The sequence below is a fragment of the Parambassis ranga genome, chromosome 10 (assembly GCF_900634625.1).
Source record: "Parambassis ranga chromosome 10, fParRan2.1, whole genome shotgun sequence".
NCBI lineage: Eukaryota > Metazoa > Chordata > Actinopteri > Ambassidae > Parambassis > Parambassis ranga.
Genome location: NC_041031.1, coordinates 20173355 through 20200618, shown reverse-complemented (window position 1 = coordinate 20200618; position 27264 = coordinate 20173355). Strand labels below are relative to the sequence as shown.

General features: G+C 40.2%; 1 protein-coding gene and 1 pseudogene across 2 annotated transcripts; one reads left to right on the top strand and one right to left on the bottom strand.

Moving 5' to 3' along the window:
• Positions 1-391: 391 nt before the first annotated feature.
• On the bottom strand, positions 392-2723 carry LOC114442839 (transmembrane O-methyltransferase homolog). Of its 2 annotated transcripts, none has more exons than XM_028416650.1 (4): positions 2506-2723; positions 1445-1711; positions 1176-1372; positions 392-1100 (listed from the first exon to the last, which is right to left on the bottom strand). In XM_028416650.1, exons 2-4 carry the CDS (start codon positions 1698-1700, stop codon positions 756-758), a joined length of 798 nt encoding a protein of 265 aa, XP_028272451.1. In that variant the 5' UTR covers positions 1701-1711; positions 2506-2723; the 3' UTR covers positions 392-755. The 2 variants fall into 2 exon arrangements, with proteins under 2 accessions (XP_028272451.1, XP_028272450.1); XM_028416649.1 differs by having other exon boundaries at positions 1445-1708.
• Positions 2724-4747: 2024 nt separating this feature from the next.
• Positions 4748-27264, top strand: part of LOC114443072 (LIM and calponin homology domains-containing protein 1-like) — a 55723-nt pseudogene continuing 33206 nt past the window's right edge.

Here is a 27264-nt window from a genome sequence, read left to right as displayed (position 1 = left end):
CCACCCACCCGTCGCACAGGCTCCTGGAAATATTTAATGAAATTGTTGTTGCCCAAATATTATTTATTTAAATTGGGCACTAAATTGTGTCCAAATCATGTAATGGCTTTCCAGCTGTGCTGAAAGCTTTAGTGGCGCCATTAGGAGCAAATTCAGAAAAGGCCACCTGAGTTCTTCCCAGAAGACACAAACATTGAGTGTCCTCATTTTAAGATGCTGGCTAGGACAATAAATCATAGACCTGATAGTCCCTTAGAGCTTAGTAGAAAAACTGGGACCAGGAGCAATTGGTTTAATTTACATTGTAAACACACACACTGGGGTTTGAAAGACAATATCACAACATAGACAAGTGACAGTATATGCAGAGAAAACTGTTTACACCTGGGCTGACCTTGGATGTAAAAAAAAAATGGGTGGCACTTTCCTTTAATGGCTTGCTACATAAACTCCATAGTCCACAAGCCACAGTTTCCAGTGTCTTTGACAAAGCAGGGAGTGCCACCTAGTGGTTACTCTGAGCTCTACATCATGTGGTTCTTTGTTTCTTTTGTTGTGAGCAGATGTGATGGTGTAAGGACTTTGGGGACTTTGCTAGACAAAGGCAAGTTGTCTATTTCTGTTAGTGATGTTGTCTATTTCTGCCATCACCTCTGTCATTACTAATAAAGTCTCCTCCTGTTGTTAGACCCACAATACTGGAAATGGTGACATTTCTAACACTATTACAGGCACAGCAGAGACACAGATATTAGCTAGGCTTTGCTGTCATTGTTTACAGACACACTTTGTGTTTGATAAAATATCTCCATCATAAACTGATGATCAGTCTTGATGCAGTAGCAGTCCGCTCTTTCTCTAATATGATCTTGTATTCCTCTGAGGTCATCAGCAGTGTGATTCCTCTTGATCAGGAGTACAGAGCAACCAGAGGGGCAGAGGAGCTCCTCTCTCTCCAGTGCCAGCAGGTCTGGAAGGTACTGCTGGGGATCATGGTCCATTAGCACCAGACTGATGCCGTCGCTGGTCCACTGATTGGACTCAAGGACTGAGCTCAGTGTTGGGATGGCCTCAGCTGAGCTGCAGGTCAACACCTGGAACTGAGGAGGTAAGCATAAAGGGTTAAAGTCTCGACATTTTTTTAATATGTGTTTTTTTTGTATTTCTAATTGTACCTGGGAGTGTTTGAAACCAGCCACTAGTATGATTTCTTCTCCCAGATCTGCTGTAATGGGGTCCAGCTCCACTGTGATCAGTTTGCCAGCAGGGGGCAGCAGACGCAGCAGGCGGACTGAGCTGTAGCCACAGTGCATCCCCAGCTCCAGCACCCTCAGAGGGCAGACACGCCTCACCACCTCATCCAACACCTCACCTGAGTCCACATGAACCATGTTTGCAATTTAAAAACACATTTCAAACTTTGTGTTTCTAAATTCTTACTCACCAATCTGTGGACCAATGCTGAGCATAGGGTGTGTCTCAGCATAAAGGTCAAAGGTCTCCAGGACGCTGTCGGCTTTGCCATGGGTGCAGTTGGTGAACACAAAGCCATGTGTGCTCCTTACACACACCCTCCTTCGTACCAGCCTCAGGGCCCAGATCAGAGCTCGATGGCACAGAGTGGCGACTTTCACACGAAAACGGCTGGATACCAGGATGATTGCAGGAAGCAGCGGCACAGTGACGGTGATCAGCCACATTTCAACAGCTACTGGTAAGTGTGGAGAACAGATATGTAAATGAGATGATTCAAAATGCATTTTTGCAAAAGGATATTTTATCAATTATTTTAGCTTTGGCTGTTTGATGTGAGTAGTTTGAACTGTAAAAACTCCTGGTTCTAGCTGCCTGTCAATAAATGAAGCCTCTGGCACCCCCTGCAGGCTCAATGAGGTGATTCTCTTAGTGAGAGAATCACCTCCGTAAGCCTGCACAGCAGGACGAGACAGGTTCAGATGATGGATGGATTTTAAAGCTCACCATGGAAGGCTGAGAGTCATCAGGTGTTCCTGTCAGTCACACACTACAGCAAGTGATAAAGTGCTTCACCTGAACTAATCTGCCTCAGTGGTGCAACAAAAACCTGCAGATTCTGAGATGTATTTGGGGAAATGGTTAGATTAATATTTCAATAATACCTGAATGAATAAATAGACCTCAAAACCAAGTAAATTGCAGAAGACTGCTTCTATTTGGCAGGTTTTTTAGGTTGTATGTATCTTAGTCAAAATCAAAACATGAGTAAAAGAAACTTTTTCTGCTGATATTTAGGTCTTTTGTGCAAAAAAATAAAACAATATTCCTTATTTGTGGTCTGTAAACAATAAATTGCCTCAATATACCTTTTTATCACAGTATTTTAAACACAAAACATGTAGTGTTTTGTTCAAATGTGGAATAATATTATATGTTAGTAGCACATTTTAACAGAAAAAAAACAAAAACGTCATTTTAACAACAATATTTAACCATTTTTCTGACATTTTAACCTAATAAGAGCATTACCTGCCAAAGTTCTCCCCTGTTGCTGGTCCAGGCTCAGAGTGCGTCCTGTCAAACACAGGTGATCCTGTCTTCTAAGTCAAGACAGTGAGCAGTATAAGGAAGCAGGCTCCCGGCAGTAAAACTGTGACTACCTCTATAAGATAAGATAAAACTTTATTAATCCCGAAGGAAATTCTATCACAGACGCTGTAGGAAGAAGGTGTGAAAGAAACTTGTTGTTGTTGGTATCCAGGAAGTAAGAGTGTGAGGGACAGAGGAGAAGAGGAGTGGCAAGCGAGCACACAAATGAACACACTGCAGGTCTGAATGAGAAACTCCTCCTACTAGATACCCTGTGTACTGCTGCACACTCCCCACAAGAGGTCAGGAAAGATACAAGATTACAAACAGCCTGTGGAGTAAAATGTCTGCAGGCCTGATTGGCAGCATGCAGAGTGTAGAATATTGTTAGCTTTTCTAAATCTAGACTTTTCTATACCCAGAAGAATCAGAATGATTTGGGGGCATGCATTCCTTAAATATTGATAATCAACAATGTTCAGCACTGCAGAGTCCGTGTCTGTGTCCCCTCCTCTGTAGTGGCACCTCCAGCTTGGTGCACATGCTGTTTACAGTTTGGAAGCTGCAGAGATATTAGATTAAGCTACAGTCCAGTTTGGTCGTCAAGGATGAGCTCACTCATGTTCCATTGTCAATACTGAAGACCTGCTGTACCACTTCTAGAATAAACAGTACTCTGAAACAACTAAAACAGCTCCAGCAACAACCCGGACAGAGCTGAGACAGGCGACATGTAACTTAATGAAGGAATTGGATCTGAAGTTTGCATCAACTAACTATAATTTAAGGAATGTTAAATTCCATTATAACATACAGGTCAGAGTTTGCCCTCACTTTGGGCTGTTCTTGCTCTAATTCTGTGAACCTCCTCCCTTTCTGCTGGCCCATATAGTGGAAATGGGTGTGAGATCCCCAGCGTGTTGCTGTCCTCATTGGCTGCCGGTGGAGCTGCGCTGCTTTGTGTATTTTAGGCCGTTGGAGCTAATCAAGACTGCAGCAGTGTGGAAGTCCTGTCAGGTCCAGCTGCGTCAAGCCGGCCAAGCACAGCGCGAGTAATACCGGAAGCGCACGGTCATTGAAAATAAGAACGGAACACTGTAGAAAGTATTTTGTATTTTGTAAACACGTAATTAATCCGTAACTATTAAGGCTGTTCCATACTCCGCGAGACAAAGAGCGGAGAACGCGCTCCACGGGTGGTAAGAGATAAAAAAAAGTTCTTTTCCACACCTACTTTACACCTTACACCTACCTATATACCTGGAGAGGTTCCTGGCTTCTCCACATTCATCACGCCCACAATAAATTCCGACCAATCACAGCATGGCTGCCGCACAGCCTTGAAAGACTAAAGTTCGGCCCGGAACCTGTGCACAAGAGTGCGGAACAGCGGGCGGTCAGAGACAGAAAATGACGTCATTTTGTGGGCGTGACGTCTGCACGGGGGGGAGGGGGGGGGATCTGGAACTGTCAACATGACCGTAAGTGTTGTTAAAATTGTGGTTGTGTCGAGTTTAATCTGTTAATCTGTTGGCAGGTGTAGGCTACTAACCTGTGCTAGTCCTAAATCTGTAACTTGCTAGCATAGTCTCTCCTCTCCGTGTTTTGGTCTTGGCTGGTTTCTGCGTTTTCCCCAAATGCTCGTCGTTCTTTTTTGTACATTTACAGTTACAAAAGTGTATTAATGTCACATTTTTTTGTCAGATTTTAGACTTCTGTCGTAGTTAATGGCACAGACGTTAGCTAGCTAACTATCGTTAAGCTAGAAACGTTAGCAGCTAGCTTGTTTTCCTTCCCTGACGTCAAGTTTGACTGCAGGTAGCAAAATTAACATAACATTTCCATAAATGGGAAGATATCAAGAGTGATATTTCCTGGTCTTACTGAACTTGAATATTGTTTGTCATACATTTGCACCATATCCCCTAGGTTTACAGCTCTAGGGTGAGGGAGGAGGGTGTCTGGCATCACTACCGTTAGCTTAGCTTAGCTTAGTCAGTGGATTTCAGTTTATTCATTCGGCTTCTCCATCATATTAGAGGGGCGGAAACACTGATTTATATATGTTGGCATTATTTCTCAACTAGCGCTTTTATTTTGAGTGCTTCTACCGGAAGTCCTGCTGGCAGCTGTTTGTGTCTGACTTGTCGCTGCTTGTCTGCCCACAGACTCAAACAGGAGCGATACTAAAGAGCAGCAACTGGTTCGTTTGCCTCGCCGGTGCTGCTGCTGCTGCTGCTGCTGCTGCCGCAACACCTACAGCCGACGGAGGACAGCTGGCTGACCGACACGTTTCACGGCGAATTTTGGTGGAATAACGCGGCACTGAGCTGTTTTAACACATTTCTATAGGCTCTCATAGTTGAAGAGCTGAGCTTCTTCGCCAATGGCAAGTCCCGTTGCAGACATAGGACAGTCTCATCAGCATCACCCTGTGACCGAGTCGGCCGCAGACTCCGCGTTCCAGGAGGCGCAGAAATGGATAGAGGTGAGTCATGAACCCCCCCAGCAAAGAGTCCAAATGCTGCATCACTTCCTCAGCGGTTTGCTTCCCCTTCTCGCAGGTGTTTTGTTGTCACTGTGTGGCCTTAGATACTGGTCTGCGGCGCGTATCTGCAGCGCGTTCCCCTTTAAATGCTTTTTTATTTTATTGCTTCGTCACCTGTTGAAAGGTGGAAAAACTATTTGACTCAGAACCTGACGAAAAAGAAATTCTTATATTCTAAAAAGTTCATGTGATGAGCCAGAGCTTGCCTGTTGCATTGTGTGGCCTTTATTGTAAACAAGATTTCTGGTCATTTACTAGTGTGCAATATTAATATAAATGCACTAAGGAATTAAATACTAGTTTATGTTATTGATCCCATAAGTAAAATTCATATTTTCATTTCTAATGATAGCTGCCATTTTACCGGATCCACCTTTTTGTTATTAGACCCTCCTAAATGTTGCAGCAGGCTGTCAGTTGTTACTGGTCAGGTCCATTGTACAGTAGCTGTGGCTGCTGTGGGGCCTGGTGCATGTTTGGCTGAAAACAATGAATGCATCATGTGGAATGGATTTTTGCCTCATTGCGAGCCTGGTGAACAATAATCACACAAACAAGGTTTTGTTCTGGGAGAATTTCAGTCACGACACTTGCCTGCCCCTGTTGCATTTTGACTTTGTCATCCTGCAGTGAGCTGTCCTCTTGTCAGCCTTCACAACACTGATTGCTGACCGATTATCTTTTGCATGTTGGTGGAATGCAGTTGTAGCCTTGTGGGTTTACATAAAGGATTTAAAATCAGATTGCAAACCCCACTGTGGTACAAAGCTTATAGTTTTGTGATTCAGTGTAGCAGTGGTGTTTGTAGGGATTATGGGGCCTCTGCACAACAGGAGACGGTGGGCCCCTCAAACTTGTCCAGGCGTAACTAGACAGATTCAGTGTAATATATCTTTTGCTTCCCTTTGCTGCCCTTTCTTGTTTCCTTAATTAACTAATCAATAAATCAGTTATGATAATTCATTAATCATTAGTAAGTTTTCAATCAGAATATCTGTAACTCCAAAGTCTGGAAGGCTTTTTGGCTTTTAGACTTTAAGCAGGTGGCCTGAAGATGACATGCGATCTGAAGAGCATTTTTCATTGTTGATGTTTTTATTGGACCCAGTTGTTACTCTTATTCGGTTTTTGGACATGTGTGAAACAGGCTTTAGTAGACTGTTTGCAAGTTAGTTATCTTATTCAGTTCTTATTCAACATCTGGGCTAAGAAAATCTGGGTAGGACATAGCCCAGTAAGACTTATGTGTGCTCTCTTTTATACACTGACAAGCCTGAATATTTCATCAACTTCATTAAAAATGACAGATCCTCCCTTTAGTGTCAGATGCCATTATAGGCCTACTTAGCAGCTTCAAACTCCTTGGAGGGGCAGATCACATCTTTAAAAAGCTACTACTGACCTAGAATTTCTGAGGCAGATCAGGTCCAAAAGCTGAAAAGACAGCAGTGAACTGACACCGCTTCTGTGTTGTTCTTCTTGCACCCTTCTCCTCCTTTGGGGACTGATTTCATTATCAGCACACACCTGGTGACGGTCTTTAAATCGCACAAGGGAACCAGAGACAGGTCACTGGCTCCTGAATGAACACAAAGCCTCAGTCAGCATCTCAAAGTTCAGCGTTTGACTGTTTATATTCAACTGCTGTGTCATAATAAAATGTCAGGACCCGAGGCTAGAGGTTATAACAACAGGTTTCCAAACATGCAAAGAATGTATGTGGGTAATGTACACTTGTTTTGTACTATTTTTAGGAGACTTTTTCATAATGAAGAACAGCTTCTATTCAAATTTGGTTTGTTTTGGCAGGTGAGAATAGTTAAAAATCTGCTTTGCATTGGCTAGGCACCCCTGAACCTGCTGTAGAAAGCCAGATTTATGTTTCTTGTCAGCCTGTTCGGGTGGTCTCCATAGTTGCATGTGGAGTAGAAACTGATTTATTTCTCAGTGTTAGATTTTGATTGCTGAAGCAGCACTACAGCAGTATATGGATGTATCCTCAACTATTAAGCTGTGGCATGCATTTATTACATACTTAAAGCAGTTTTCCACATATGTTGTGCTGTAGAGCAGTGAGTAGTTTGCCCTGCAAATGACTTTGCAGCCAGCAGCTCGTTTGAGAAATTTTCAATAAACTATATTGAAATACATTTCTTATTATGGTTTAGATTTTTTTGTAACCTGTCCAGTTTGCATGATAAAATACTTCCCTGGAATATGTCACTGTTGGACCTAAGCTCAGATAAATGACATCCAAAATACTTCTTGTAAAAACCCGACACTGAAGCATTCACACCTGCACTCATTACTTCCATGATGACCGCTTCCTCTCACCGTCTCATCATTAACACCATTGCTAATGATGGTGTTTCGATGTCTATGAACTTCAGAAGGGAGTGACTGGTCCTTTGATGAGGTTTCAGCCCCCAGTCACTGAGGCTGATTGATGCATATCATACAGCCACAGGGTGTTTGCATGAATGGAAAACCAGTGTTATTATCCGACTGGGTCTTTTCTCAGAAACATTTAGTGGTCTGTTGAATTGTATTTCTGTTAAAAGGTAAAGACTATTTTGCTGCTGGCAAATTCAAATAAAAGCATAACCGTGAGAGAATTACTCATAGTTGTGTAAATCCATGACTTGCCTTTTTATGATTGAGGAAGTTGATGAGTAGATGTTCCATGTTCATGGGAACAAAGGAGGAAACATTTGAAGTATACAACCAAAACATTTCTTGTGTAATAATGAAGTCAAGCTACATTTTTTGAAATCTAAATCCTTCTATTGGAGAAGCTGGAATCTAATAAATTGTGTGTTTATAAATTGTACATTTTCCCTACTAAAAAGAATAGCCTATTATTATTATTTTGCTGGCACATTTTATATTGATGTATGTTCTTCCGTGCTAGCACACGAACAAAAATACATTTAATTACTGAAAAGGTTGCAGTGCAATTCAGGCAATCTGCAAATTGTCTCCATCTAAGTATTGTTTTCTTATTAAGCTATAATTTTTTTTCCAGAGCTTGTCCCCACTTGTGTCTTTTCTCCACTCTTCTTCTGGGTTGTGGCATGTTTAGAGGCCTGCAGACAATACAAAGTTCCACTATGACATGTCTGGAAGCGAATATGATATCATCTACCTGTCAGTGCCTAGTATCATTCCAATGATATCACTGTGCTCAGTAGACAAAACTCCAGACCGATCCATGCCGTTAAGAGTGTCTGTTTGCTGTGGGTATCACTATGGAAGGAGATTTAATCCTCATTCTGGTTTTTGCAGTGTGCAATCAGTATTTGGGACATGAGTTAAGAGTGTTGTTGATTTGAGTACAGCTGCAGTCATCATTTAACATTGTTGTTGTTTGAAGGAGTGACTAACAGCAAGGGCATGACATCCAATAGACACTAGAGTAGAATACATATTTACATGGTGACTAATCCAGCTGGATCGAGATACAGCAGATCAAGTTCAGGTGCGAGTGGGACCAGACATGAAGACTGCTTATGGTGTTTTCTATAGAAACCTTATGCTAGCAGCCAAGATGCCATCAAGCAGAAAGTGAGCAAAATTTAGGACACACCAGTGATCATGCTGTTACATCATTATTTGCCCATGAGCTTCAATGTGGCCACTAGCTAACTGTTTAAGTCCTCTCTTAGACTCATACAGGCTGGATTTCCAATTGTATTTCATGATTTGGATTGCCTTGCAGTTGTGTTCAGCTAGGTTAATCCTCTAAGCTTTATAGCCGAATATTGAAATGTTGTGAAGATATCATAACATGAGCCCCCTGACTGTTTGGAAGTTAAACTGTCTGTGACCCAGGGCTGTTTTGGAAAGCCACTATGCTACAAAGATCTGTCTCTGTCTGTCGAGACTCCTGAATCCTTCCATGATGTCATTCCAAGTTTTAGACCATTGTCATTCTTTCCTTTAGGATGGACTGAGGTGTTAAGTGTTGAGCTTTGTTGTCATTTCTTTGCAGGAAACATGAGATACATTGCTATGACTACAAGCCATGGAATAATGTAATTTTAGAAGGAAGTGTCTGTCAGAGTAGGGCTTAGGCCAGATTGGGGATGTCTCCCTTATCACTCACCTTAATGCTGTGATGAGATGGAAATCCATGATCCAACACAACACCCCTATGCTGAGTGAGCAGCTTGAATGATGAGCTTAGAGTATATAGTTAAGTGTATTATCAGGATCGGAATCATGGCAAAATATGGACTAATGTTATGTCTTCAGCTTGTTGTTTATGCTTCATAAGCTACATTTTCTGTCTGTGTGTTTAAAGTTGTAATTGCATAGGTAATTTTCAAATTTCTTTCCAATGGATAACAAACTGAAGTAACCAGTTAACAGCTTTTCTGGTTTGCTGTTTAGTTTTAAGAGTGTTTTATTGAGGAAACTTGTCTGTTTGATTAAAAGATTATATGAATTTTCAGTGTTGATACCAGTCTTTGAATTTGTGTTATTCTGTGGTAGGAAAAGGCTTCCGTTATTGTCAGTCATTTTTTGTATTGATCACATTACTCACAACATAACGATCTAGCATTCTGCACAGTTGAGCAATGAACTTGGATCCCGAAGTGTTGACAATTTGATTTAATCACCTTCTTTTCCAGCGTATAAATCAGCACCACACAGCTTCTGTCACTCACAGAAATGAGAAATCTCTGAAAGTAAGATGCTAATCATTTATAATCCTGTGGTTATGATCTCCTTAATCTCAGCAGAAGCCTTCTGTCCTCTCCTGGTAGAGAAGGGGAAAGAACTGGCGTGCTGACACACAGGCATTAGTGGAACAGCACACAGTAGGGCTTATATGTTTTGAAAGAACCAGACTGATGATCTTTGCATTGATATTTACATATCTTTTTTTGTCAGTAAAGCTATATTTTTAATTACCTTTTTGTGAGAAGCCATTTTTTGCCATGATGTTTCACAAATGAGAGATGCTCTCATGTTTGTTTGCTTTATATCATGTTCGGACTTCTTGTAAGTAAACAACCAAACTAAAAATCTGCATGGTAGTATGTAATAATGCAGCTGTCAGCAAATGTCTGATGGGTACAGATGGGTCTTTACAAACACATGCACATTTGGGTTGAGAGGCGATCATGTGGTGGATTACTGAAGTAGTTGGGAGATTAACCCCCGCCCTCTCCAGTATGCTTGCCTGCTTGTGCATTTGTATTTATAATATTACTAAAGGAACTGGCCATTCCTTTGTCATTTTTTTATTAATGGAAATCTAGTGACACATAATGCCCATAGCCCTGGTTTTCACATTTTCTGTATTTGAAACAGAGCTGATCATTTGGCCATTTTGATGTGCATGCATGTCCAGCTGCCATGACTTAGAGGGCCCTACAAAGTTTTTAGTCAAAGCAGTGTTTTTCTATGGAAACAGAATATAAAAGTTAACACCTGCCAGAATAGCCTCCCACAGTACAAGAAATATGCTCATGTGAAGCAGGAATGTTGTACTTATCTAGAGAAATCTGCAGGTACTTCATTTCCTAACCAAATTTATTCAAATAAAGTAGGCAACAGGACTTTATAAAAGAAACATGATCCAGTCAGGCATATAACAAGTTATTATAACTAACAGTCATCTTATTATATTAGTATTTTTACTCTCCATACCTTTTATAATATCTTATGTTTTGTTTCTTCTTTAAGTGATGGGTTGTCCAGTTAAGGCATTTGTTTAAAAATAAGACTCTACTGTTTGCCTGGGTAAAAACAAAAAAACTTAATTTTGCCTATTTTAGTCTCTATTACTTACACATTTGATGTGGATCTGTTCACTCTGGATGTCCCTTTGACTTTCTAGCTTCGTGTATGTGTCTGTTTTTCCTGATGTTGCTAGTCTGTCTGTGACAAGGTGAACATATTCATCTTGTTCAACTGTCAGGCCTTTGTGTTCATGCACTGAAAGAGAAAAGGAGCTTTCAAGGAGGAAAGATCAAGGCAGCCTAGCATTCAAACTGCAGCAAACACACACACACAGTGTGAGAGACAGTAAGGACCAGTGTAAAGGAGGGACAGGCAGCTTTGTCCCAGGGCTACAGTCACGCTGTACAGGGAAGCAAGCAATTGTTGTTGTTTCCCACACTTCTCCTCTAATGATCACTCTGAAAAAGAGTCATGACTGACAGGTAATGACTGCATGTCTCTGTGAAGGTTAGGTTCATATACTTGCCAACATGCCAATACCAACAGATATCTTAGAAATGGATCTATGCTGAAGAACTGGCAAAATAATGGTAAAATAAACGCTATGTGCAAGGCTTTCTTTATCTCTCATCCTGTATCTTTCTGCATTTTTCCAGCATAAATTCCTCCCTTTCTGGGAATTCGGCTTCATGAATTTGTGAAATTCAGGCAGGATTGTCAGATTTAGTTCTGATATACACCCATCATTAATGCTCACTATGAACTGTTACATTCTTTTTCATATATCAATGTTCTCATTCATCATTTATTGTCTATTGACTATTCAGCAGGAAAACAGATTCTACGTTTGGAAACTAAAATTGTACAGCACCAGCAGAGTGAGAGAGAATAACTCTTTATGTCTCTGCACTAACACCAGGTGCTTCAAGGAAAGCGCTCTGAGTACTCTGAGCACTCATGAAGTAAACTTTACTATGCATTGTTCTTGTAATTTGCTGTGCTGATTCCCTAAAAAGCCACATCATGCCTGAAAGCTGTACCATTGTTTTGAGATTTAAGATTCTAGAAAATGGAATGTTTTTTACTCTGATAGCTTTGTCTAACAGATCTGCCCTGTACAGACACCACCACTACTGTTAGTCCACTATTCCACTTCCTCCAAATAGATGGCCCTGATACTTGACAACCAGGCTTCTCCTTTAATCTCAGGCATTCTGTCAACTAATCTACTGCCACTCTATTGATTGGCCCTATTCACAGGCAAAGTGGGTCACTTTGCATGCCTCTGATTTAACTCAGATGTATCGATTGCTTTGTGGGTGTTTGACTGGAAGGTCACTGGTTCAAGTTCTTAGACCAGCTGGGGAAACCTTTGTTTATGCCACTTTGTTGGCAGTTGGAAATTTTGGTCATCTGTCTAGATTTAAATCTTAATTTATAAAAAAAATACTATGTCAGCTTAAAAACTTTACATTAAGTGTTACTCAGATTTCTCAGACTGCACTACAGTATTTGGAGCTGTTTATGGTCGGTTAAACAAATAGTACCATGTGATGGATAGGACAGAGACTGATGTTCCTCTACCATCCAGGGGATGCTTCTAATTGGGTCATGCAGGCTGAGCTGGTTTCCTAGTTTTCTGAGTTGGGGCACTGGGGAGCTGGACTCTTTCTGACTGTCGAGGGAGCAAGTGCAACCTTTGCTGAATGGCAGGCCAACAGTCTCATCTGTCACCATGACCTATTGAAGAACAGTAACCAGGAATCTAAATATTTACTTTGTAAATAAAATATGGTTTGAATTGCTCCTCCTGTTAAAGTTGATCCTTAATCTAGCTTGTTAAGAGTCATTTCAGCAGTAAAATATGACACCGTCATAATCCATATATAGGAATCTACCTCAGCCTTTGTTTGTCAGGCTTGTTTGATGAAAAACATATTTTCTGTTGTGTCAAGTAAGGAAAAATGTGAAGTCTTTTTTTCCTCTGCAGAGAACCAGATGACTCAGGTCCACCATGAATGGAGGCTTTTAGAATTGAGAGGGGCGGCTTTCATTGTCACACACACACACATGATTCTATGCCCACTCACCCCAACATTCCTAAACCCCTTAGTCCCCATCTCATTCAGACGCCATACGCACACGCATACTGGTAACCCCAACCCCCAACAACAATGCACACTGTCACCACACTCTGGCAAGTGACACAATCGTCCCTCAGCTGACTGTCATTAGTGTATATCTAAGGTGAATTTCTGTCTAGTCGATATGGATGTTTGCACTGTAACAATGGCAACAGTGGTTCCATTATACTAGACTTGCTTTCATGCTTCCCTTCAGGCATGTTTTAGCCATTTAAACCATGATTTATATACCTGGTTGGAGATTTTTAAAATAACTTTTGTCAGCTGTCTCTCTGCTTAGTTTTTAGTTCATGTCATTCAAAAAGTTTATGGGAGCAGGATGTTAAAATCAAAACTGTCTAGGACAGAAGACTGGACTGTTGGACAGTGCAGGACATATAACATGAACGTTCCTCCCCCCCCCGTCTTGCAATCACTGACTCTTATTTAGTATTCAGCTAAAACCATTAGCTGGTATTTGCATGATAATAAGTGTCGGAGTTCTTTCTTTTTCTCACGTTTTTTCATGCATGCTTTTCTGATAGATTTAAAAGTCTTATCCCCACACCAGAATGAAACATTCAGCATTGTCTATTTGCCCTGAGATGGAGACAGGGATCCTCATGGTGAACTTCAAGCACTCAAGAAGACTTGGAGAGATGAATATGTCAAAAATGTTTTGCTGCCTGGAGCTCAGTTCATGCTAATAATGTGAGATTTATTGAATATTTCTTTACAAAAATGAATGTGTAGGGTAAAACTTTAGGTGGTCTAGCTTACTTTTAATGGTGATTTCCCGTAATCCATCCACACTTGTCAAAGTAGTTATTACAAGGAATGCCTAATTGGCAGGATTGGAACCATGTCCCTATAAATACAGTTTCGGCAGATGTTAAGTAGTAAACCTGTCTGAATTATTCTGTCTACAGTTACTCCTTGAACATGTGTGTGGGTAGTTAAAAGAGGAATGGCCTTCTGCTCTTTATCTGTTTTTATTAGTTTTTTTCTTGAACAAAGAAGAATGTAATTACTTGTAAATCTTCTGCAAACCACTGTACTAATACCAAGTACAGCAAAACATCGCATGAAAATGTATCTGTTTCATTTGTTGTTGTGCACTTGGTGTGTAGTAGATCTCTTGTGGATTCTGTCCTAATGTTATGTAGTACTAAGCATGCGATGGTAAAGAAAAACAGAATTTTGATAACAAGTGAAAGAATAACAAAACCTGAATCCAGAAATGGCTCCACCTGCTGTCCAGACTTACAACTCGGTGACAGAAAAATATAGGAAAAAAAGGGATAATACCATTTTTGCTGTGCTTTTGTATTTACCAGCATAGGACAGAGCTGAAACTGAAAATTAATTTAAATTTGGTATGATGCTTTGCCAATTGTTGTATCCTTGGTTTATGTGCAAGCTTATGCTTGTCTGTGGCAGACGTAATGGAGAGAGAGAACAGATACAATTTTCTTTACTTTTTTTATCCCCAAAATATTAGTATGGTGAGTCAAATAATTACAAAAACTGAAATACATGGAAACCAGCGGTAAAGTAGCTGTCACTTGACAGATTGTAGCTCAGTGCCAGAAGGCTGGTGCTGCAGGGTGAAAGGTTCAGGTTTCTTCTGGGCTCATCCATGCTGCATATACAAGCACTCACTGTAGTGAAGGGGATAAAAGCACCCGCTAAATGGCAAATGTTTGACTTGTACAGTAGGAGTCCTGTTTTCTCCCACTGCAGCAGGTCAGCTTCTGTGTAATGACAGCAACAGGCAGAGGTCTCCTAAGGCTCCTACAGATCTGGACCACAGCCAGCCCTGCAATTCGGAGAACCTGTTTGTTAAATGTTGGCAACAATTTAGTTTTGGCAGGGCACTTAGTGTTTCTCATTGATGGTCTAACTCAATATACACATAGTCTGCAAGAAAGCTTTTTTTACATAAGGAATATACAGCCAGTGTCCAACTAAATTTAGTCCATATATGACCTTTGTGGTCTTGTTTGTTGTTGTTGTTGTTTATTGAAATGAATTGCATTGAATACATGTTGAACTTTTGCTGTTGCTTTACTGGATAAACTGATAATTGTGAAAGCCTTTCAGAGGGATCCCCTTCCTCTGTTACTGACCCAGCTTCCAAGAATGACAGAAAGCCAAGAGACCATGCTTAAACAACACATTGCACTTAGTTTAAGCTAATGCTAAAGCAGTAGCAATTCTTTCACTCCAGGGCGCTCTAGTTAAGAGTGTCAACTAAATACCTACAATGGAATAGCTTAGCTTACAGCACTGGTCTTGAGTGCTGTTATCCCCATCAGCTTGATGGTAGCAGGGGATAAACTCTAATCCTGACTAATCTACCCAGCTGCACCGCCCTCTTTTGGGGGCATGCATGAAGGCTCCTCTGGGTGGCATGAGACCAACTTTAACATTATAGGAACACAGGAAGCTTATCTGTATGTAGCACTTTCACACAGTGACCTTGGCTTGTGATATTTTGTTTATTGTAATGTTGACATATTCATAGGGGTGGGCGATATGGCCAAAATTTTATATCACGATTCTTTAATGATAAAATCACGATCTCGATTTTATCACGATTTGTTTTTACATTGACACTAATTTGCATGTTTCTGTGTAAGTGACGTCAGGTAGCCTACTCTGTCACCTCTCAGTAGATCAGTAGATCTAAAAGTAAACTCTGATAACGTGCACTCAGTATTAGTTTTCAATAAACATGAAAATTACAATTACAGAACAAAATAAAGTTTTATTTCAAATAGGTTAAAAAGAAGACTAATGTTATTCTGTTAAATATTATTCAACAGTCATTTAAACAGACTGAAGTGTGCCTCCTAAGGTTAAACAATAAATACAGTATTGAGACTTAAGTAACTCCTAAAGTTCAATGTGATTTAGACCAAACGATCAAACGAGCTGGTAATGTTCAGAGAGGTGGGCGCGTACGTGTTCGTAGCATTATAATACATTCGTATATACACGGCCCTTCTACTGCGACATTCGTCGCGCGCACACAGGCTTAGAAGATGCGCCGCTGCTGCCGGCAGAAACAGTACCGAACATAAAGGTGGAGTTCATTTAGGGACCAGTTCCTCCGTTCTCTTTTCATTTTCAGCCGTAGCTTCCTAACAGGGAGACTGTCACTGGTTGGTCGTGTTCACATTAAGCGCACTGAGAGTTGGACGAGTGAAAAAAAACTCATGCGTCTGCGCAAACATAGAACTGCCATTAATAGAACGTGCTCTATGGACGATAAAACGATCTCTCCGTTCTGGTAGATCGCCGATACGTTAAAATCCTTCACGATCATTTATTGTCAAATTGCACACCCCTACACATTCAGAAGAAAAAAATTATATTTTATTTTAATTGTAAAACTGGGTAAGATCACATTTTATTAGAGACATTGCTGACATTTCAAGACTAGCTTTTAAGGGACATTTTGGAAAGTCTGTTTAAGTTTTTATTTTTAAATAATTTTCTGTGTCGGTCAGGACATTTTTAGATACTTTTAAACATAATTATTTTTGCAGTGTGCTAACTCAGATCAGACTATTAATGTTCTCAGTGATATAATCTGTATTCAAGCAGCTTTCAGACCTTATGCAATGTGAGCAAAGCCTTAGGTCTTGATCAATAAATCCCTCTAGATTCTAAACGCAATAGCCAATTCCATAATAATCCTACTGTCCAACCTGACATCAGCTCATCTCAGATTGTTTACAGTATGTACAAGTGTGTGAGCTTCTGTGGGGGTATTGATCCGACTGCTACCAGAGCATGGGCTATTGGTTTACGCGATTCTACTATAGAACCCTTGGTCGTTTAATGACCATTTAATCTGCTTAAAGGAGTATTTTACTGTTGTGCATTATGAACATTTTTCGGGTTTAGGCATAATCACACAAGACTTTGTTCAATGGTCTTTTGTCCTGCTTCTTTCCAATTTGTCACATGGATTATCATACTAGTGACACAATCTTTGGTCAGTGTACTAAGAACTTTCTGGTCAGGGATACTTGGGCTTTGCTTGATAAGTATTAGCTGTTGTGTTGTTCAAACTTCTGATGTAATTGAAATGTGCCCTGTTGCATTACAGCGGTCTGCTGAACAGAGTAGCATTTCCACTTCACTTAGATTTTGTCAGGGATCCAGGGAATCAACTACCTGTCAGTTACTTCTATGAATCTTCATGCAGCTATCCTTTTTTCAGGGAAAATATTTGTGTGATCTGTCACATGCACCAACACAAACAACAAGAATACTGTCAATGCCTCTACCAAATGGCTGACTCATATCTTAGACACTGATTTAGACTCTGTGTATTTGCCATGATATTCCATCTAGCAGTTGTACACTGAGTCACAGAACTATTAAGTCAGATAGTCAGTCTATCAAGTCAGATCAATCTAGTTTATTTGATTTGTAGATCCAGGATGGCCATAATCATAATAAGACCTTAGTCTTATTATGATTATGGCCATTATGGCCTACCATAATGTATTCTTCCCTTCAGTATTTATTTGGATGTTGATTATTGTAACATTATATTCTATACTATTTCACCCCTTCTGCATCTTTTAAAAGATTTGGTAGTCTGGTATTTTTTTATTATTTTGTTTTCTTGGAAAGCTACAGCGTTGGTCCTTGGAGTCCTTCCTAAAACCCCTGAACCCCTGAGGAGAGCCACAATGGCAGGATTTCTGTGCATTTGGGGTGCTGAAAGCCTGGCTCCAGTACTTCCTTTTCCTTGTGGGAGCTCACTGATAACGTGAACTGAGAAACGCCCACATTCCCTGGGGTGACAACAGGGCTTAGATTTGGAATAGATTTGGGATTTTTGGGGAACAGGAATTTCATTACCTTCCCTTGATTAAGTTGAATCCTTTATTGTGTGAGAGACGGTGACAATTCTGAGCTTGTCCTCTAGTCCAAGAGTATCCACTACAAAGATAATATTTTGTGTTCTGCTCTCGTATTTGATCATCGTTAACATTGAACTTGGCACTTGACAGTGTAGATGTGTAATTTTAGAATACTAGTGACTTGCCCTGTAATGGAAACTAATAGAAGCAGTGTATGTTTCATCATGATTACACTGGTGGCCAAAGAGTGGCTCAACTATCCAACACTTGTGAGAGCAGAAGCCATAGTAAACAAGCTGATTAACCCCCATTGTGCTGCGGTGTTGACACAGTATGTCAGTGAAGCTCCTGATTAGTTCAGTCTTGCTGAGGACAAGGCTTTGTAATGAGAGGAGAGAACATGTTGAAACGTGCACTCGCTGAACAAGGAACGAAATCTTATCGCATTGAAAGTTTAGAATGTTTCCTTTGGCTGGGATACAGTCCTCCCTCTCTTCAAATGACAGCATGGAGATGAATCTAGTTATCATGTCTTGTATTTAGTAGGTCTGTTGCCTGGATACTGTACTAAGGAAAGTGCCCTTAACATGCACTCCTTAATCTGTGGAATTGCTCAATAAAAATACAGTGAGAGCAGACATTTGACAGACAATCAGTCTAGGTCCAGCTGCATGTCATTTTAAAATTACCAATTAAATGAAGCAAAACCAATGTTGTTTTCAACATCTTTCCACACCTTTATGCTGAGTTGTATGTATAAGTCAAAAATAAAATACAAAAATGATGGTACATTAGACAAATTTAGTCTAGCGGCATCTGTTGGTTAAATATGTCCTTGCAGGGCTGCAAACTTATTGTTTTACTCCATACCGTACATTTAATTCTTTGCGCGAACAAACAACTTGCTAACGGGCACACAACCTCTCTTGTCTCGTACACAGACTCTTGCGCACACACGTGCACGCTCACCCCTCCCAGTTTCTTAAAGGAGACATGCCACTCTTATAACATCTGTTATTAAGATAATTAAGATAGGCTATATGCAATTTGTTTAGGTTTTGTCCGGTGTAAAGTAATGGATGGGAAAAAGCAATTTCCCCCCAGGTCACCACCTTGACTAACCGATTTTCTGTGGAAAACCCTGTACTGGTACATTTTCATTAAAAATCTTTGCTAAAATTATTGTTTATCCACAAAAGATTATAATTGAATTAAGAGACAAGAAATCTTTTAGACGTTTCTGAAGATAAATCGTAAAATAGGCCGTTGCACTTAATAAATGCACCTAACACTAGCATCACAATGTCGCTCCATCAAGATGAGGGCGCCTGTTTGTCTGTCAGACTGAGGTTCTTGGTGTGGCCACTGGTTAGATGTTACACTTGTCCTTAAGAAAACTGTTGCAGGCAGGATATTGGAGACTAGGAGAGGCCCCTGGTAAAGCCCCCACTGCTTGAGAAGCTTAGCCCAGCAGGCTGGTGTCGACACGGGAGCTCTTTGTTTTTTGATCTTACACTTCTGTGAGGGCTTGTCACTGAGATCCTGTTAGGTGTGGGATGCATGCTAGAGCACAGTTTAACTGTATGCTTTGCATGGTTTGGTTATATGTTATCATTAGGTGTCATTTATCAATGTTTTATGTGGTTATTTATGTTTTTATATACACAAAACTACTCTGTTTTACTGAAAATGTGTGCGAGATGATCTGGGTTAGTAGTATGGGGATCTGTAACTGCACACCCAGCATAGTGGCTAATTTCAACAGAGTGTAGAGTGTGTACTGAGTTTAGTGGGTTTGAAGGATCCTTCCTCTGTACACTCACTCCCTCAAGCCAGTGTGGGGTGAGTAGGCATTGGACGGTTCAGGAAAAAAGTCAGAACCATTCGGTACACCCGTCTCGATTCGGGGCATGTGTTTTGTTTGGTTCAGGACATGCACACTAAGTAATGCGGGGAGGCATTTTTCCAGGGGAGACGAGTGTTGCCAATTTGGCGACTTTCCAAATCTTTTTTTTTTTTTGTCAAAAGTGACTCGTGCCTTTCTCTAGTGACTTTTGGAGACTGACATAAAAACATATCATTCCACAGTTACTGTCCTCAACGAGCAGCGGGTGCGACGGTGAGATCCTCCCCCGCCTCAAAGCACACACAGGCGGTCAGCAACAGAGAGGAGACCCACACTACTCTGCATCCAATCATGCACAAAGCTGGGCTCACCATGGCTTACAGCATGAGATGTAAATAGCATATTTCAATGGCAAAATTAACAACAACAAAAATGGTGGTAGTTTGAACACTTTGAATTATGCAATGACAACCAAACATTGATACAAACCGAACCATGGATTTTATGAACCGTCCCGCCTTAGGGGTAATGCAATGAAAACCCGGTATGTCGCCTGCTGGATGGGATGGGGACACAGATTTAGTGTGCTGATACGATCAAGATATTATTATAATGAGAGTAAACACTTGTGTAAAATAGCGTTTTTCAGCTATGAACACAGGACTAATATTTGTCTATGCTTGCTGCTCAGTTAGGTGCTTCAGACAAATGCATTAGTTGAAAGAAGTGCTGTTTAATTTGTGCATTAGTGTGTGGACTTTATTTACAAAAGCTAAGCTATCAGAACATTAATACATCTCATGTCTTGGTAAACATGCACAAATATTTGGATGGAATACTGTATTGTAAGTGTGGCTGCAACTGTTCCAATCCCATTCTGCTCACATACACTCACATAACCATACATTTCTGAAATTATATACAACTTGGCAAGTAACTTACAGCTGTCAGCATCACCTTGCAGCTAAAACAGCACAATGTAATCAACTTCAACCTACCTTTCACCTCACACTTTTTTTCATATATAACCCTGCATCATTGTCTCCTTCATTTTTTTGCCACCCGTCTCCTTTACTCTCCTTCATACCAGACAACTGGTAGCTATCTTTTTGGTCCCTTTCCTCTGATGTGGACTTAAGGCCCCACCAACCCTAAAAGTGAACTGAGGGAGTAAATGCTGGGCAGAAGTGGGGTGGACATGAAGAGCACCAATGGGGGCCAGGAGCGGAGTTAATCCACAACACAAACATTGTTCCATCATCTAATCAGGATGAAAATGGGACGGACTGGCTGGAATACTAACATTTAGCTCAGGGCTAGACCGTTTTAGTTGCAGGAAATTTGGCTTGTTTAATCAGAGGGGCTTATCGAGAGTTGAGAGGAAAGGGAGGCATAAAGAAGAGAAACAGTCATTGGAATTCAGACCACTTAAGCTCTTAAGAAAACAAGGTTGGAAGAGAGAAATCTTCTGTTTGTAAAATAGTTTAAATGTATGTAACTTGGTTATAGGTAAAAGCTGGTGCTAGTTTACAAATTTAGAAACTAGGTGTTGTTCCTCTCGTTTTCTGCTTGGTACCTGACATCCCACCCATCTCCTTTTCACAGCTAAATATACAATAGTACCAGGAAAGCCTGAAAAAAAGGCACTGTCTGGCATGGATAAAGAGTGGGAGTGTACAACACACTTAGTCGGCTGTTTTAGCCTAATAAATCACTGCCAGAATTAGATGCATTCAGATGTAAAGATATGTGTTTTTGTTTGTATTCCTTCTGTATCATTTGTTTTGCTTGTGTAAAACTATATTAAGATCTTGCAATTCAGAGATTTGACTAATACAGCCCAAATTTCTTATTTTCAAAATACAGTTTTCTAATGCATGTAAACCTTTAGAACCCATTTGGGAATTGGCATTGTCATGAATGTGACATTGACTGCCCATCTGTGTGGAATTTTAATGACAGGAACAGAGTTGATGCTGCATGCATAGGGGGAAAGATTTACTGTCCCACTCTCTGTGGATGGCTGCAGATGTAAGGGTCTATGTATTAAGGTTTTGCATTCAGAACAACCTGAATGGGAAATCCTTGAAATAGTGGCTCGGGAATTAGCACTTATATTGACACTGCATTTAATTTACAATAAAGATTGGACAATATACAATAACCTCTGATCTGTGAAAGCTGACATTCTTGTTTAGCTTCCACAGACAATCTCCCTGTGAACTCTGGCATAGCTTTTCATCTTTTCATGTAAAAGGAAGTGGGGAAAAAATTCGTACAAAGATGTATAAAATACACTGAGAACCACAAGACGTTGTGTGTCTCAAGGTTGTGTGCCAAAGTGATCTGTGTTTAAAATCTCAACAATTTTGCTTTGACCCCTTATATTACCAATTTGAGCAACCTCTTGGGCAACTAAATGTGTTGCTGTTCTTCTTGCACCAGAAGAATTTGCTTAGGCAGCTCTAAATATGGTGTTGATAATGGTAGAAGTTGCCAGAAAAATCATCAAAAAAAAAACAAACACAGGTGTTTGTTTTTCAATCCTGCTTTTTCTGTCCGTTAGGAATGCAATTGGCTGTGTCAATGAACAAGAAGGTTTTCTTTAGAAGAGCTAAGATTGTTTGCCTCTATCATCTGACATCATGTCTTCAGCTCCCAGTGGTATCCACTGACACTATATATTTAAAGTTGGATTAATGCCAGAAAGAGTAAGGATGCACCATCAGGAGAACTGCTTTAACGGTAAATAAACATACTTGTGGCCATAATCTGCCACTAGCAAATTAGCGGAAGCTGGTTTGCTATGGATTACTTCATCCAACCATCAACGGATGTGGTGCTGTTATTTGACCTTTGAACTTATGTCACATTGAAGCATTGTTAATACTGATGTGGCACATAGCTCTCCCTCTCTCATGGGAAGAATTTGATTCATTGCTCTGTTGAAGTGAGACACAATCTCTGAGCCAAGTCTGGAAAACTTTTCACAATCCAAGTTCCTCTGCCAGTCTTTGGGAATTATTGTCACAGAGTATCTAGTTGAAAACGACAGCTTGTGTGTGTGTGTGTGTGTGTGTGTGCTTGCAAGTTAGTGCATGTTGTGCCCATTTCCTACTAATTAGGAGCAGGTGATGAAAAAGTACGCTTGCAGCCATGCTTGTCTGCAGAATTTCATAAGAAGTGGCTGGTGAAAAGAAACCGATCTTTTTAGATTATTCTTTTAGTCTTTACTGTTGGCGTGAGTGTGATTATCAGTTTTTAAACAGAACAGAACAGAACATGCTTTGTGGTGAAACAGCATGGCAAAGCCTGAGTGGGAGGTAGCGGAGGGTAGTTTAAATGTATTTGGACATGCAGCATGCTCAAAAAAAGTGTTAGTGCACAGTGACATGTTTTATATTCTAATATTTTATAATATATTAATGTCTCTGGAGCAACAGCCTAGATGTTGTATACTGCCCAGTATAGGGTGATATCGCTGCAGTTACTCAAAGTGATATGTATTTCATATGTTAAATTAAGGTTTATGGTGACATATTGAAATGACAGATTTTACCACATGTGGGCCAAACGTGCAGGTGGTCACTTACATATACAGTGTGAACAAAAACAGCAGACATTTATTCAGAGCTAAATCAGTTAATCTTGACAGACTGTGGGCTTCTCTCCAGGAGGAGCAGTGGTCTCTGGGGTCCTGTTATGTTACTGTTTCCAATTATGCATGTGACCGTCCATGATTTTTTTTTTTTTTTTTTTTTTGCTAAGATGTATATAAATATTTATTTGGACCACAGTTGTCCTGCAAATATCAGCCGACAGCTCCTCAATGTAATGAAGCTTCTGCTCAGATGAAACCATTGCGTCTTGCCGAGTAGGAGCAGTACATGACTAATCATGGGTTGTGTAAGGTTTCCCACGCCAGATGACTCTCACAGGATCCATCGTTTGCCTGGGAACATTTGTACTTTTCTGACTGGAATGAGAAAGCCACAGCAGAAAGTGTGCATTTGTTTTTAAATGCATAAAAATCAGAAAATTCAGGCTAAATTGTCTTTAAGATCTGCGTGGCTGTGTTCACTTTAATGTGTTGTTTTTACAACAATGTCAAATCACACTTCTGTTTAACTGGTCTGGCTCAGAGTTTTTTCTTCTCCACTCTTGTACAGCACCCTTATTTATGCATTTCCTTTTCCCTTTATTGTACGCTCCATGACTACAAATCAACAGAATTCATTGCTGCTGCCTACAGCGTGTGGTTGGCACATGTGTATTGTAAACTTGTGGTAATCCAGTACAAAGGTCTTGCACAACATTCTGTCCCACACATAATATTTCTCTGTTGTCTTCTTGTCATTCTTCTTCTTCAGGGAGGTATTTTAAGATGTTTTAGTCCAAAAAACATGGTCATCTATCACAACAGATTGAGGCTAAATGGACTACAGCCATCAAATCATCTTAAAAATATTTACCTCAGAAGCTATGGTTCTGCTCTGGGACAGGACTATTGTGCTCCAGGACTTATTCCACTATATAATACCATGCCAATTATATTCTATTAGTTGCCATTACCTGAGATGATCCCTGTTTCATAATACTCTTTTGTTCACTGTTGCTGGAATCTGCTGTCCTTCTAGCTCTGCTTAATTGATTTAAATACTTCAGCTGCTCCTCAAAGCAGTACTCCCCAATTTCTGCCAAAAGGAAAGAAAAGTGGTGTGTTTACATCCTGTAAACATCAACTGTTTCCCCTGATATGTTTGTTGGTGCATCAGTAAATGATTTGTTTTTCTTTTGGATGGCCCAATAGGGGTTAAAATGCTTTTGTTGTTCATAAATTATCACTAGTCAGGGTTCACTTGCATTTGGCACTCCACTGTGCATGTGCTTCTTTGATCATCCCTCTGGCACTGTCTGATCGGTCTGACATGGTGAGCAGTTGGATCTGCAGCTGATTGTTGTGATTTAGTGGTGATCTGCCATCCAGATTTTAGAGGTATAATCCATTATTATCTAAAATAAGTAAAACCTTCAAGTCAGAAAATAAAATCTCTTTGATCTCCCCACCGCCAGCTTCACCATTCTCTTTTACTTCACTGTCTGTGTACAAATGCCAGCACACCGAGCACAGCGCAAGGATTCCATAGTCACAATAAAGGGTCCCCACAGTGGTGGCAGCTTGTGAAAAGGTCCAGATGATTGATCGTAGGCAGACACCACTCCCGACCTTTGGCTGAACTTGTTGAGTTGAAGGGACCCCCAGCCAGAATGCCCCCTTCTCATGAACAACCAGCTGTTACCAATTTCAGTACTTTTGTTTATCTTTGGACATTTCATTTTTGTTTCATAAAATCCTATATCTCCAAAGGCAAGATTTTTATCTGTTTTATGATGCTAAAAACTTGGTGGTGTGTTCCCTGTTGTTGCTAGAACTGTGTTTCTTCTTGTCGTGGAAACTTTGATTTAGGTTCTCTGGTAATGTACAAATTAATGAGATTTATTGTTCATTATCTTTCATAGAGAAGACTAGACTGCACAAATTTCTCAGCAATGTTATTTTTTGTTTCTATCCCTCCTGCTTATGTTTTAAAGTTTGTCATACTGAATGGTTTCACACTCTTGTTTTTGCTCTGTTAATCAGATCCACAGGCATTTACAGATTAAGGTCTCTTGCCAAGTTGAATTAACAAGATAATTCACTGTAGGCCAGAGGGGGTGTTTACATGTGTTCCTGAACTGGCCACATAGTGTTGGATTCAGTCAGGATTATGCAACACACTTAAGACAACATCCTGTAAAGTAGAATGTGTTTGACTACAAAGCAGGCGTGTGGCTACAAAGCAGGCGTGCGGATAAGAAGCACATGTCTGTTTATGTTCACCAGCCCCTGAGCTAGCAGCTGTCAGCTCTTTAACAGGCTGATCACACTTTGCCTCAGGGCCTTCAAGTAAGTAGCAATTCTACTTCCCAAAGTCACGGAAATGTCTGCTTGCAAACCTTGAATTATTAGTTGTGAAATTGGGGCAGGTAGCTGTCCAATGCAGGGCCTCTAAAAGGACTCCGATTTCATTAGTTGGCCGTCTCTGTAAAGAAATTGCTGTAAGCTGGTTTAGACAGCAAGTAATAATACGCTGGATTTTTATTTTATAGAAGGTTCTTTGACACAGATGTTGTTTTGACTGAATATACACTGGAATTCAGGAATTGAAATTGTGGCCCACTGTCTGATAAAATTTGACTGTACTGGAGACTCTTCTCATCATTGATGTTTTATTTCTCAGAACATAAAAGCAGTGTCTCCAGAGAGTTTTCATTGGTTTTGTTCTGTTTTATAAATGATCAAATGAAAGAAAATACTTTCACACACACTACAGCTCTCTCAGGGGAAACTGTATTTGGCAAAAAAAAGCAAAGTTTCACTCTATAAAGTTATTTTCATGCAATTCTAAACCAACAGAAACTTCCTGTCTTTGTGGATACCAAAGTGATAGTGATGGGCTCTCTGGATGTGAATCCATGAGAATGACATTGCTTTGGACATGAAGCTTTTCCAAAAGGAAGGAAGTGAACAAGGGCCAACCTTCATCGTTTGTTTGTGAAACAATGTGGGCGACATTCCACAAAAAAACAACAAAGGCGACACATTCCTTTTATTTAATCGAGTGCCCCAGTATGACCCTGTAGTGGTTTGAAAACATTCTGATCCAGACCTTTCCAGCACTTTCAGGGCTCATCTGTGTTTGAGGGTCTGCAAGGAGCATCACATTTACGTAGTTATTCTTATGTTCCTAGCTTAATATTTGTTTTTGTGATAAGAAAACTGACATTTTATCACTGCCATCACTACATTTCATGCTGATATGATTACTTAGCATCACATTAAGTTTAAGTTGTGGGTACAAAGGTATTATCTGGTACTGTACCTTTCCTGCAGTAAAATGTTTTATCGGCAATCAAATTACTTTTGTCTACTGGGATATAACCCACGAGCCAATCAGACCCGTGTGGAGAGATAGCCATGAGCTATGTTTCTATATATCTATGTTTTTTTTACACATTTGTTAATGAAATGAAAAATATGTTCAACTGTATGTTTTAAAGAACCAGTCTGGGCCATGCAGGAGTTTCATGTGCTGTTCAGTTCAGGACAGCACTTATGAGAGCTACAGATGTACATGATTCAACGTACTTCGTCACTGTGCAGTCTCTGCCAAACTGAGTAGCAAGATAATGAGAAAACCTACTCCCTGTGATTTTCTACAGTTCAGAGCCTGCCAGAGGAGGAATACATGTGTGTAATTTATGTTCATGTGCATAAACCCCAAAGGGAAGAATATTAATTGAACTACCCTTTAAGATACTGGTTTCTACTTATGGATTTTAGCCCTCCAGAGGCCAATGAAATTTCATTTTTGGATATGGAACAAATATGGTTCAAATACATTTCCAGATTTGAATGTGTTTTTCATATACAAGGTTTTGTATATGAGCAAAGTTTGTGTTTCCCTTTTTTGATAATGATGGGTGTCCGTGCCTTTTTTCCATTCTTTTGCTGGGGTGTGCAGCATGTTCTCTTTGTGATTTTCTTGGACTGTGAATTTATTC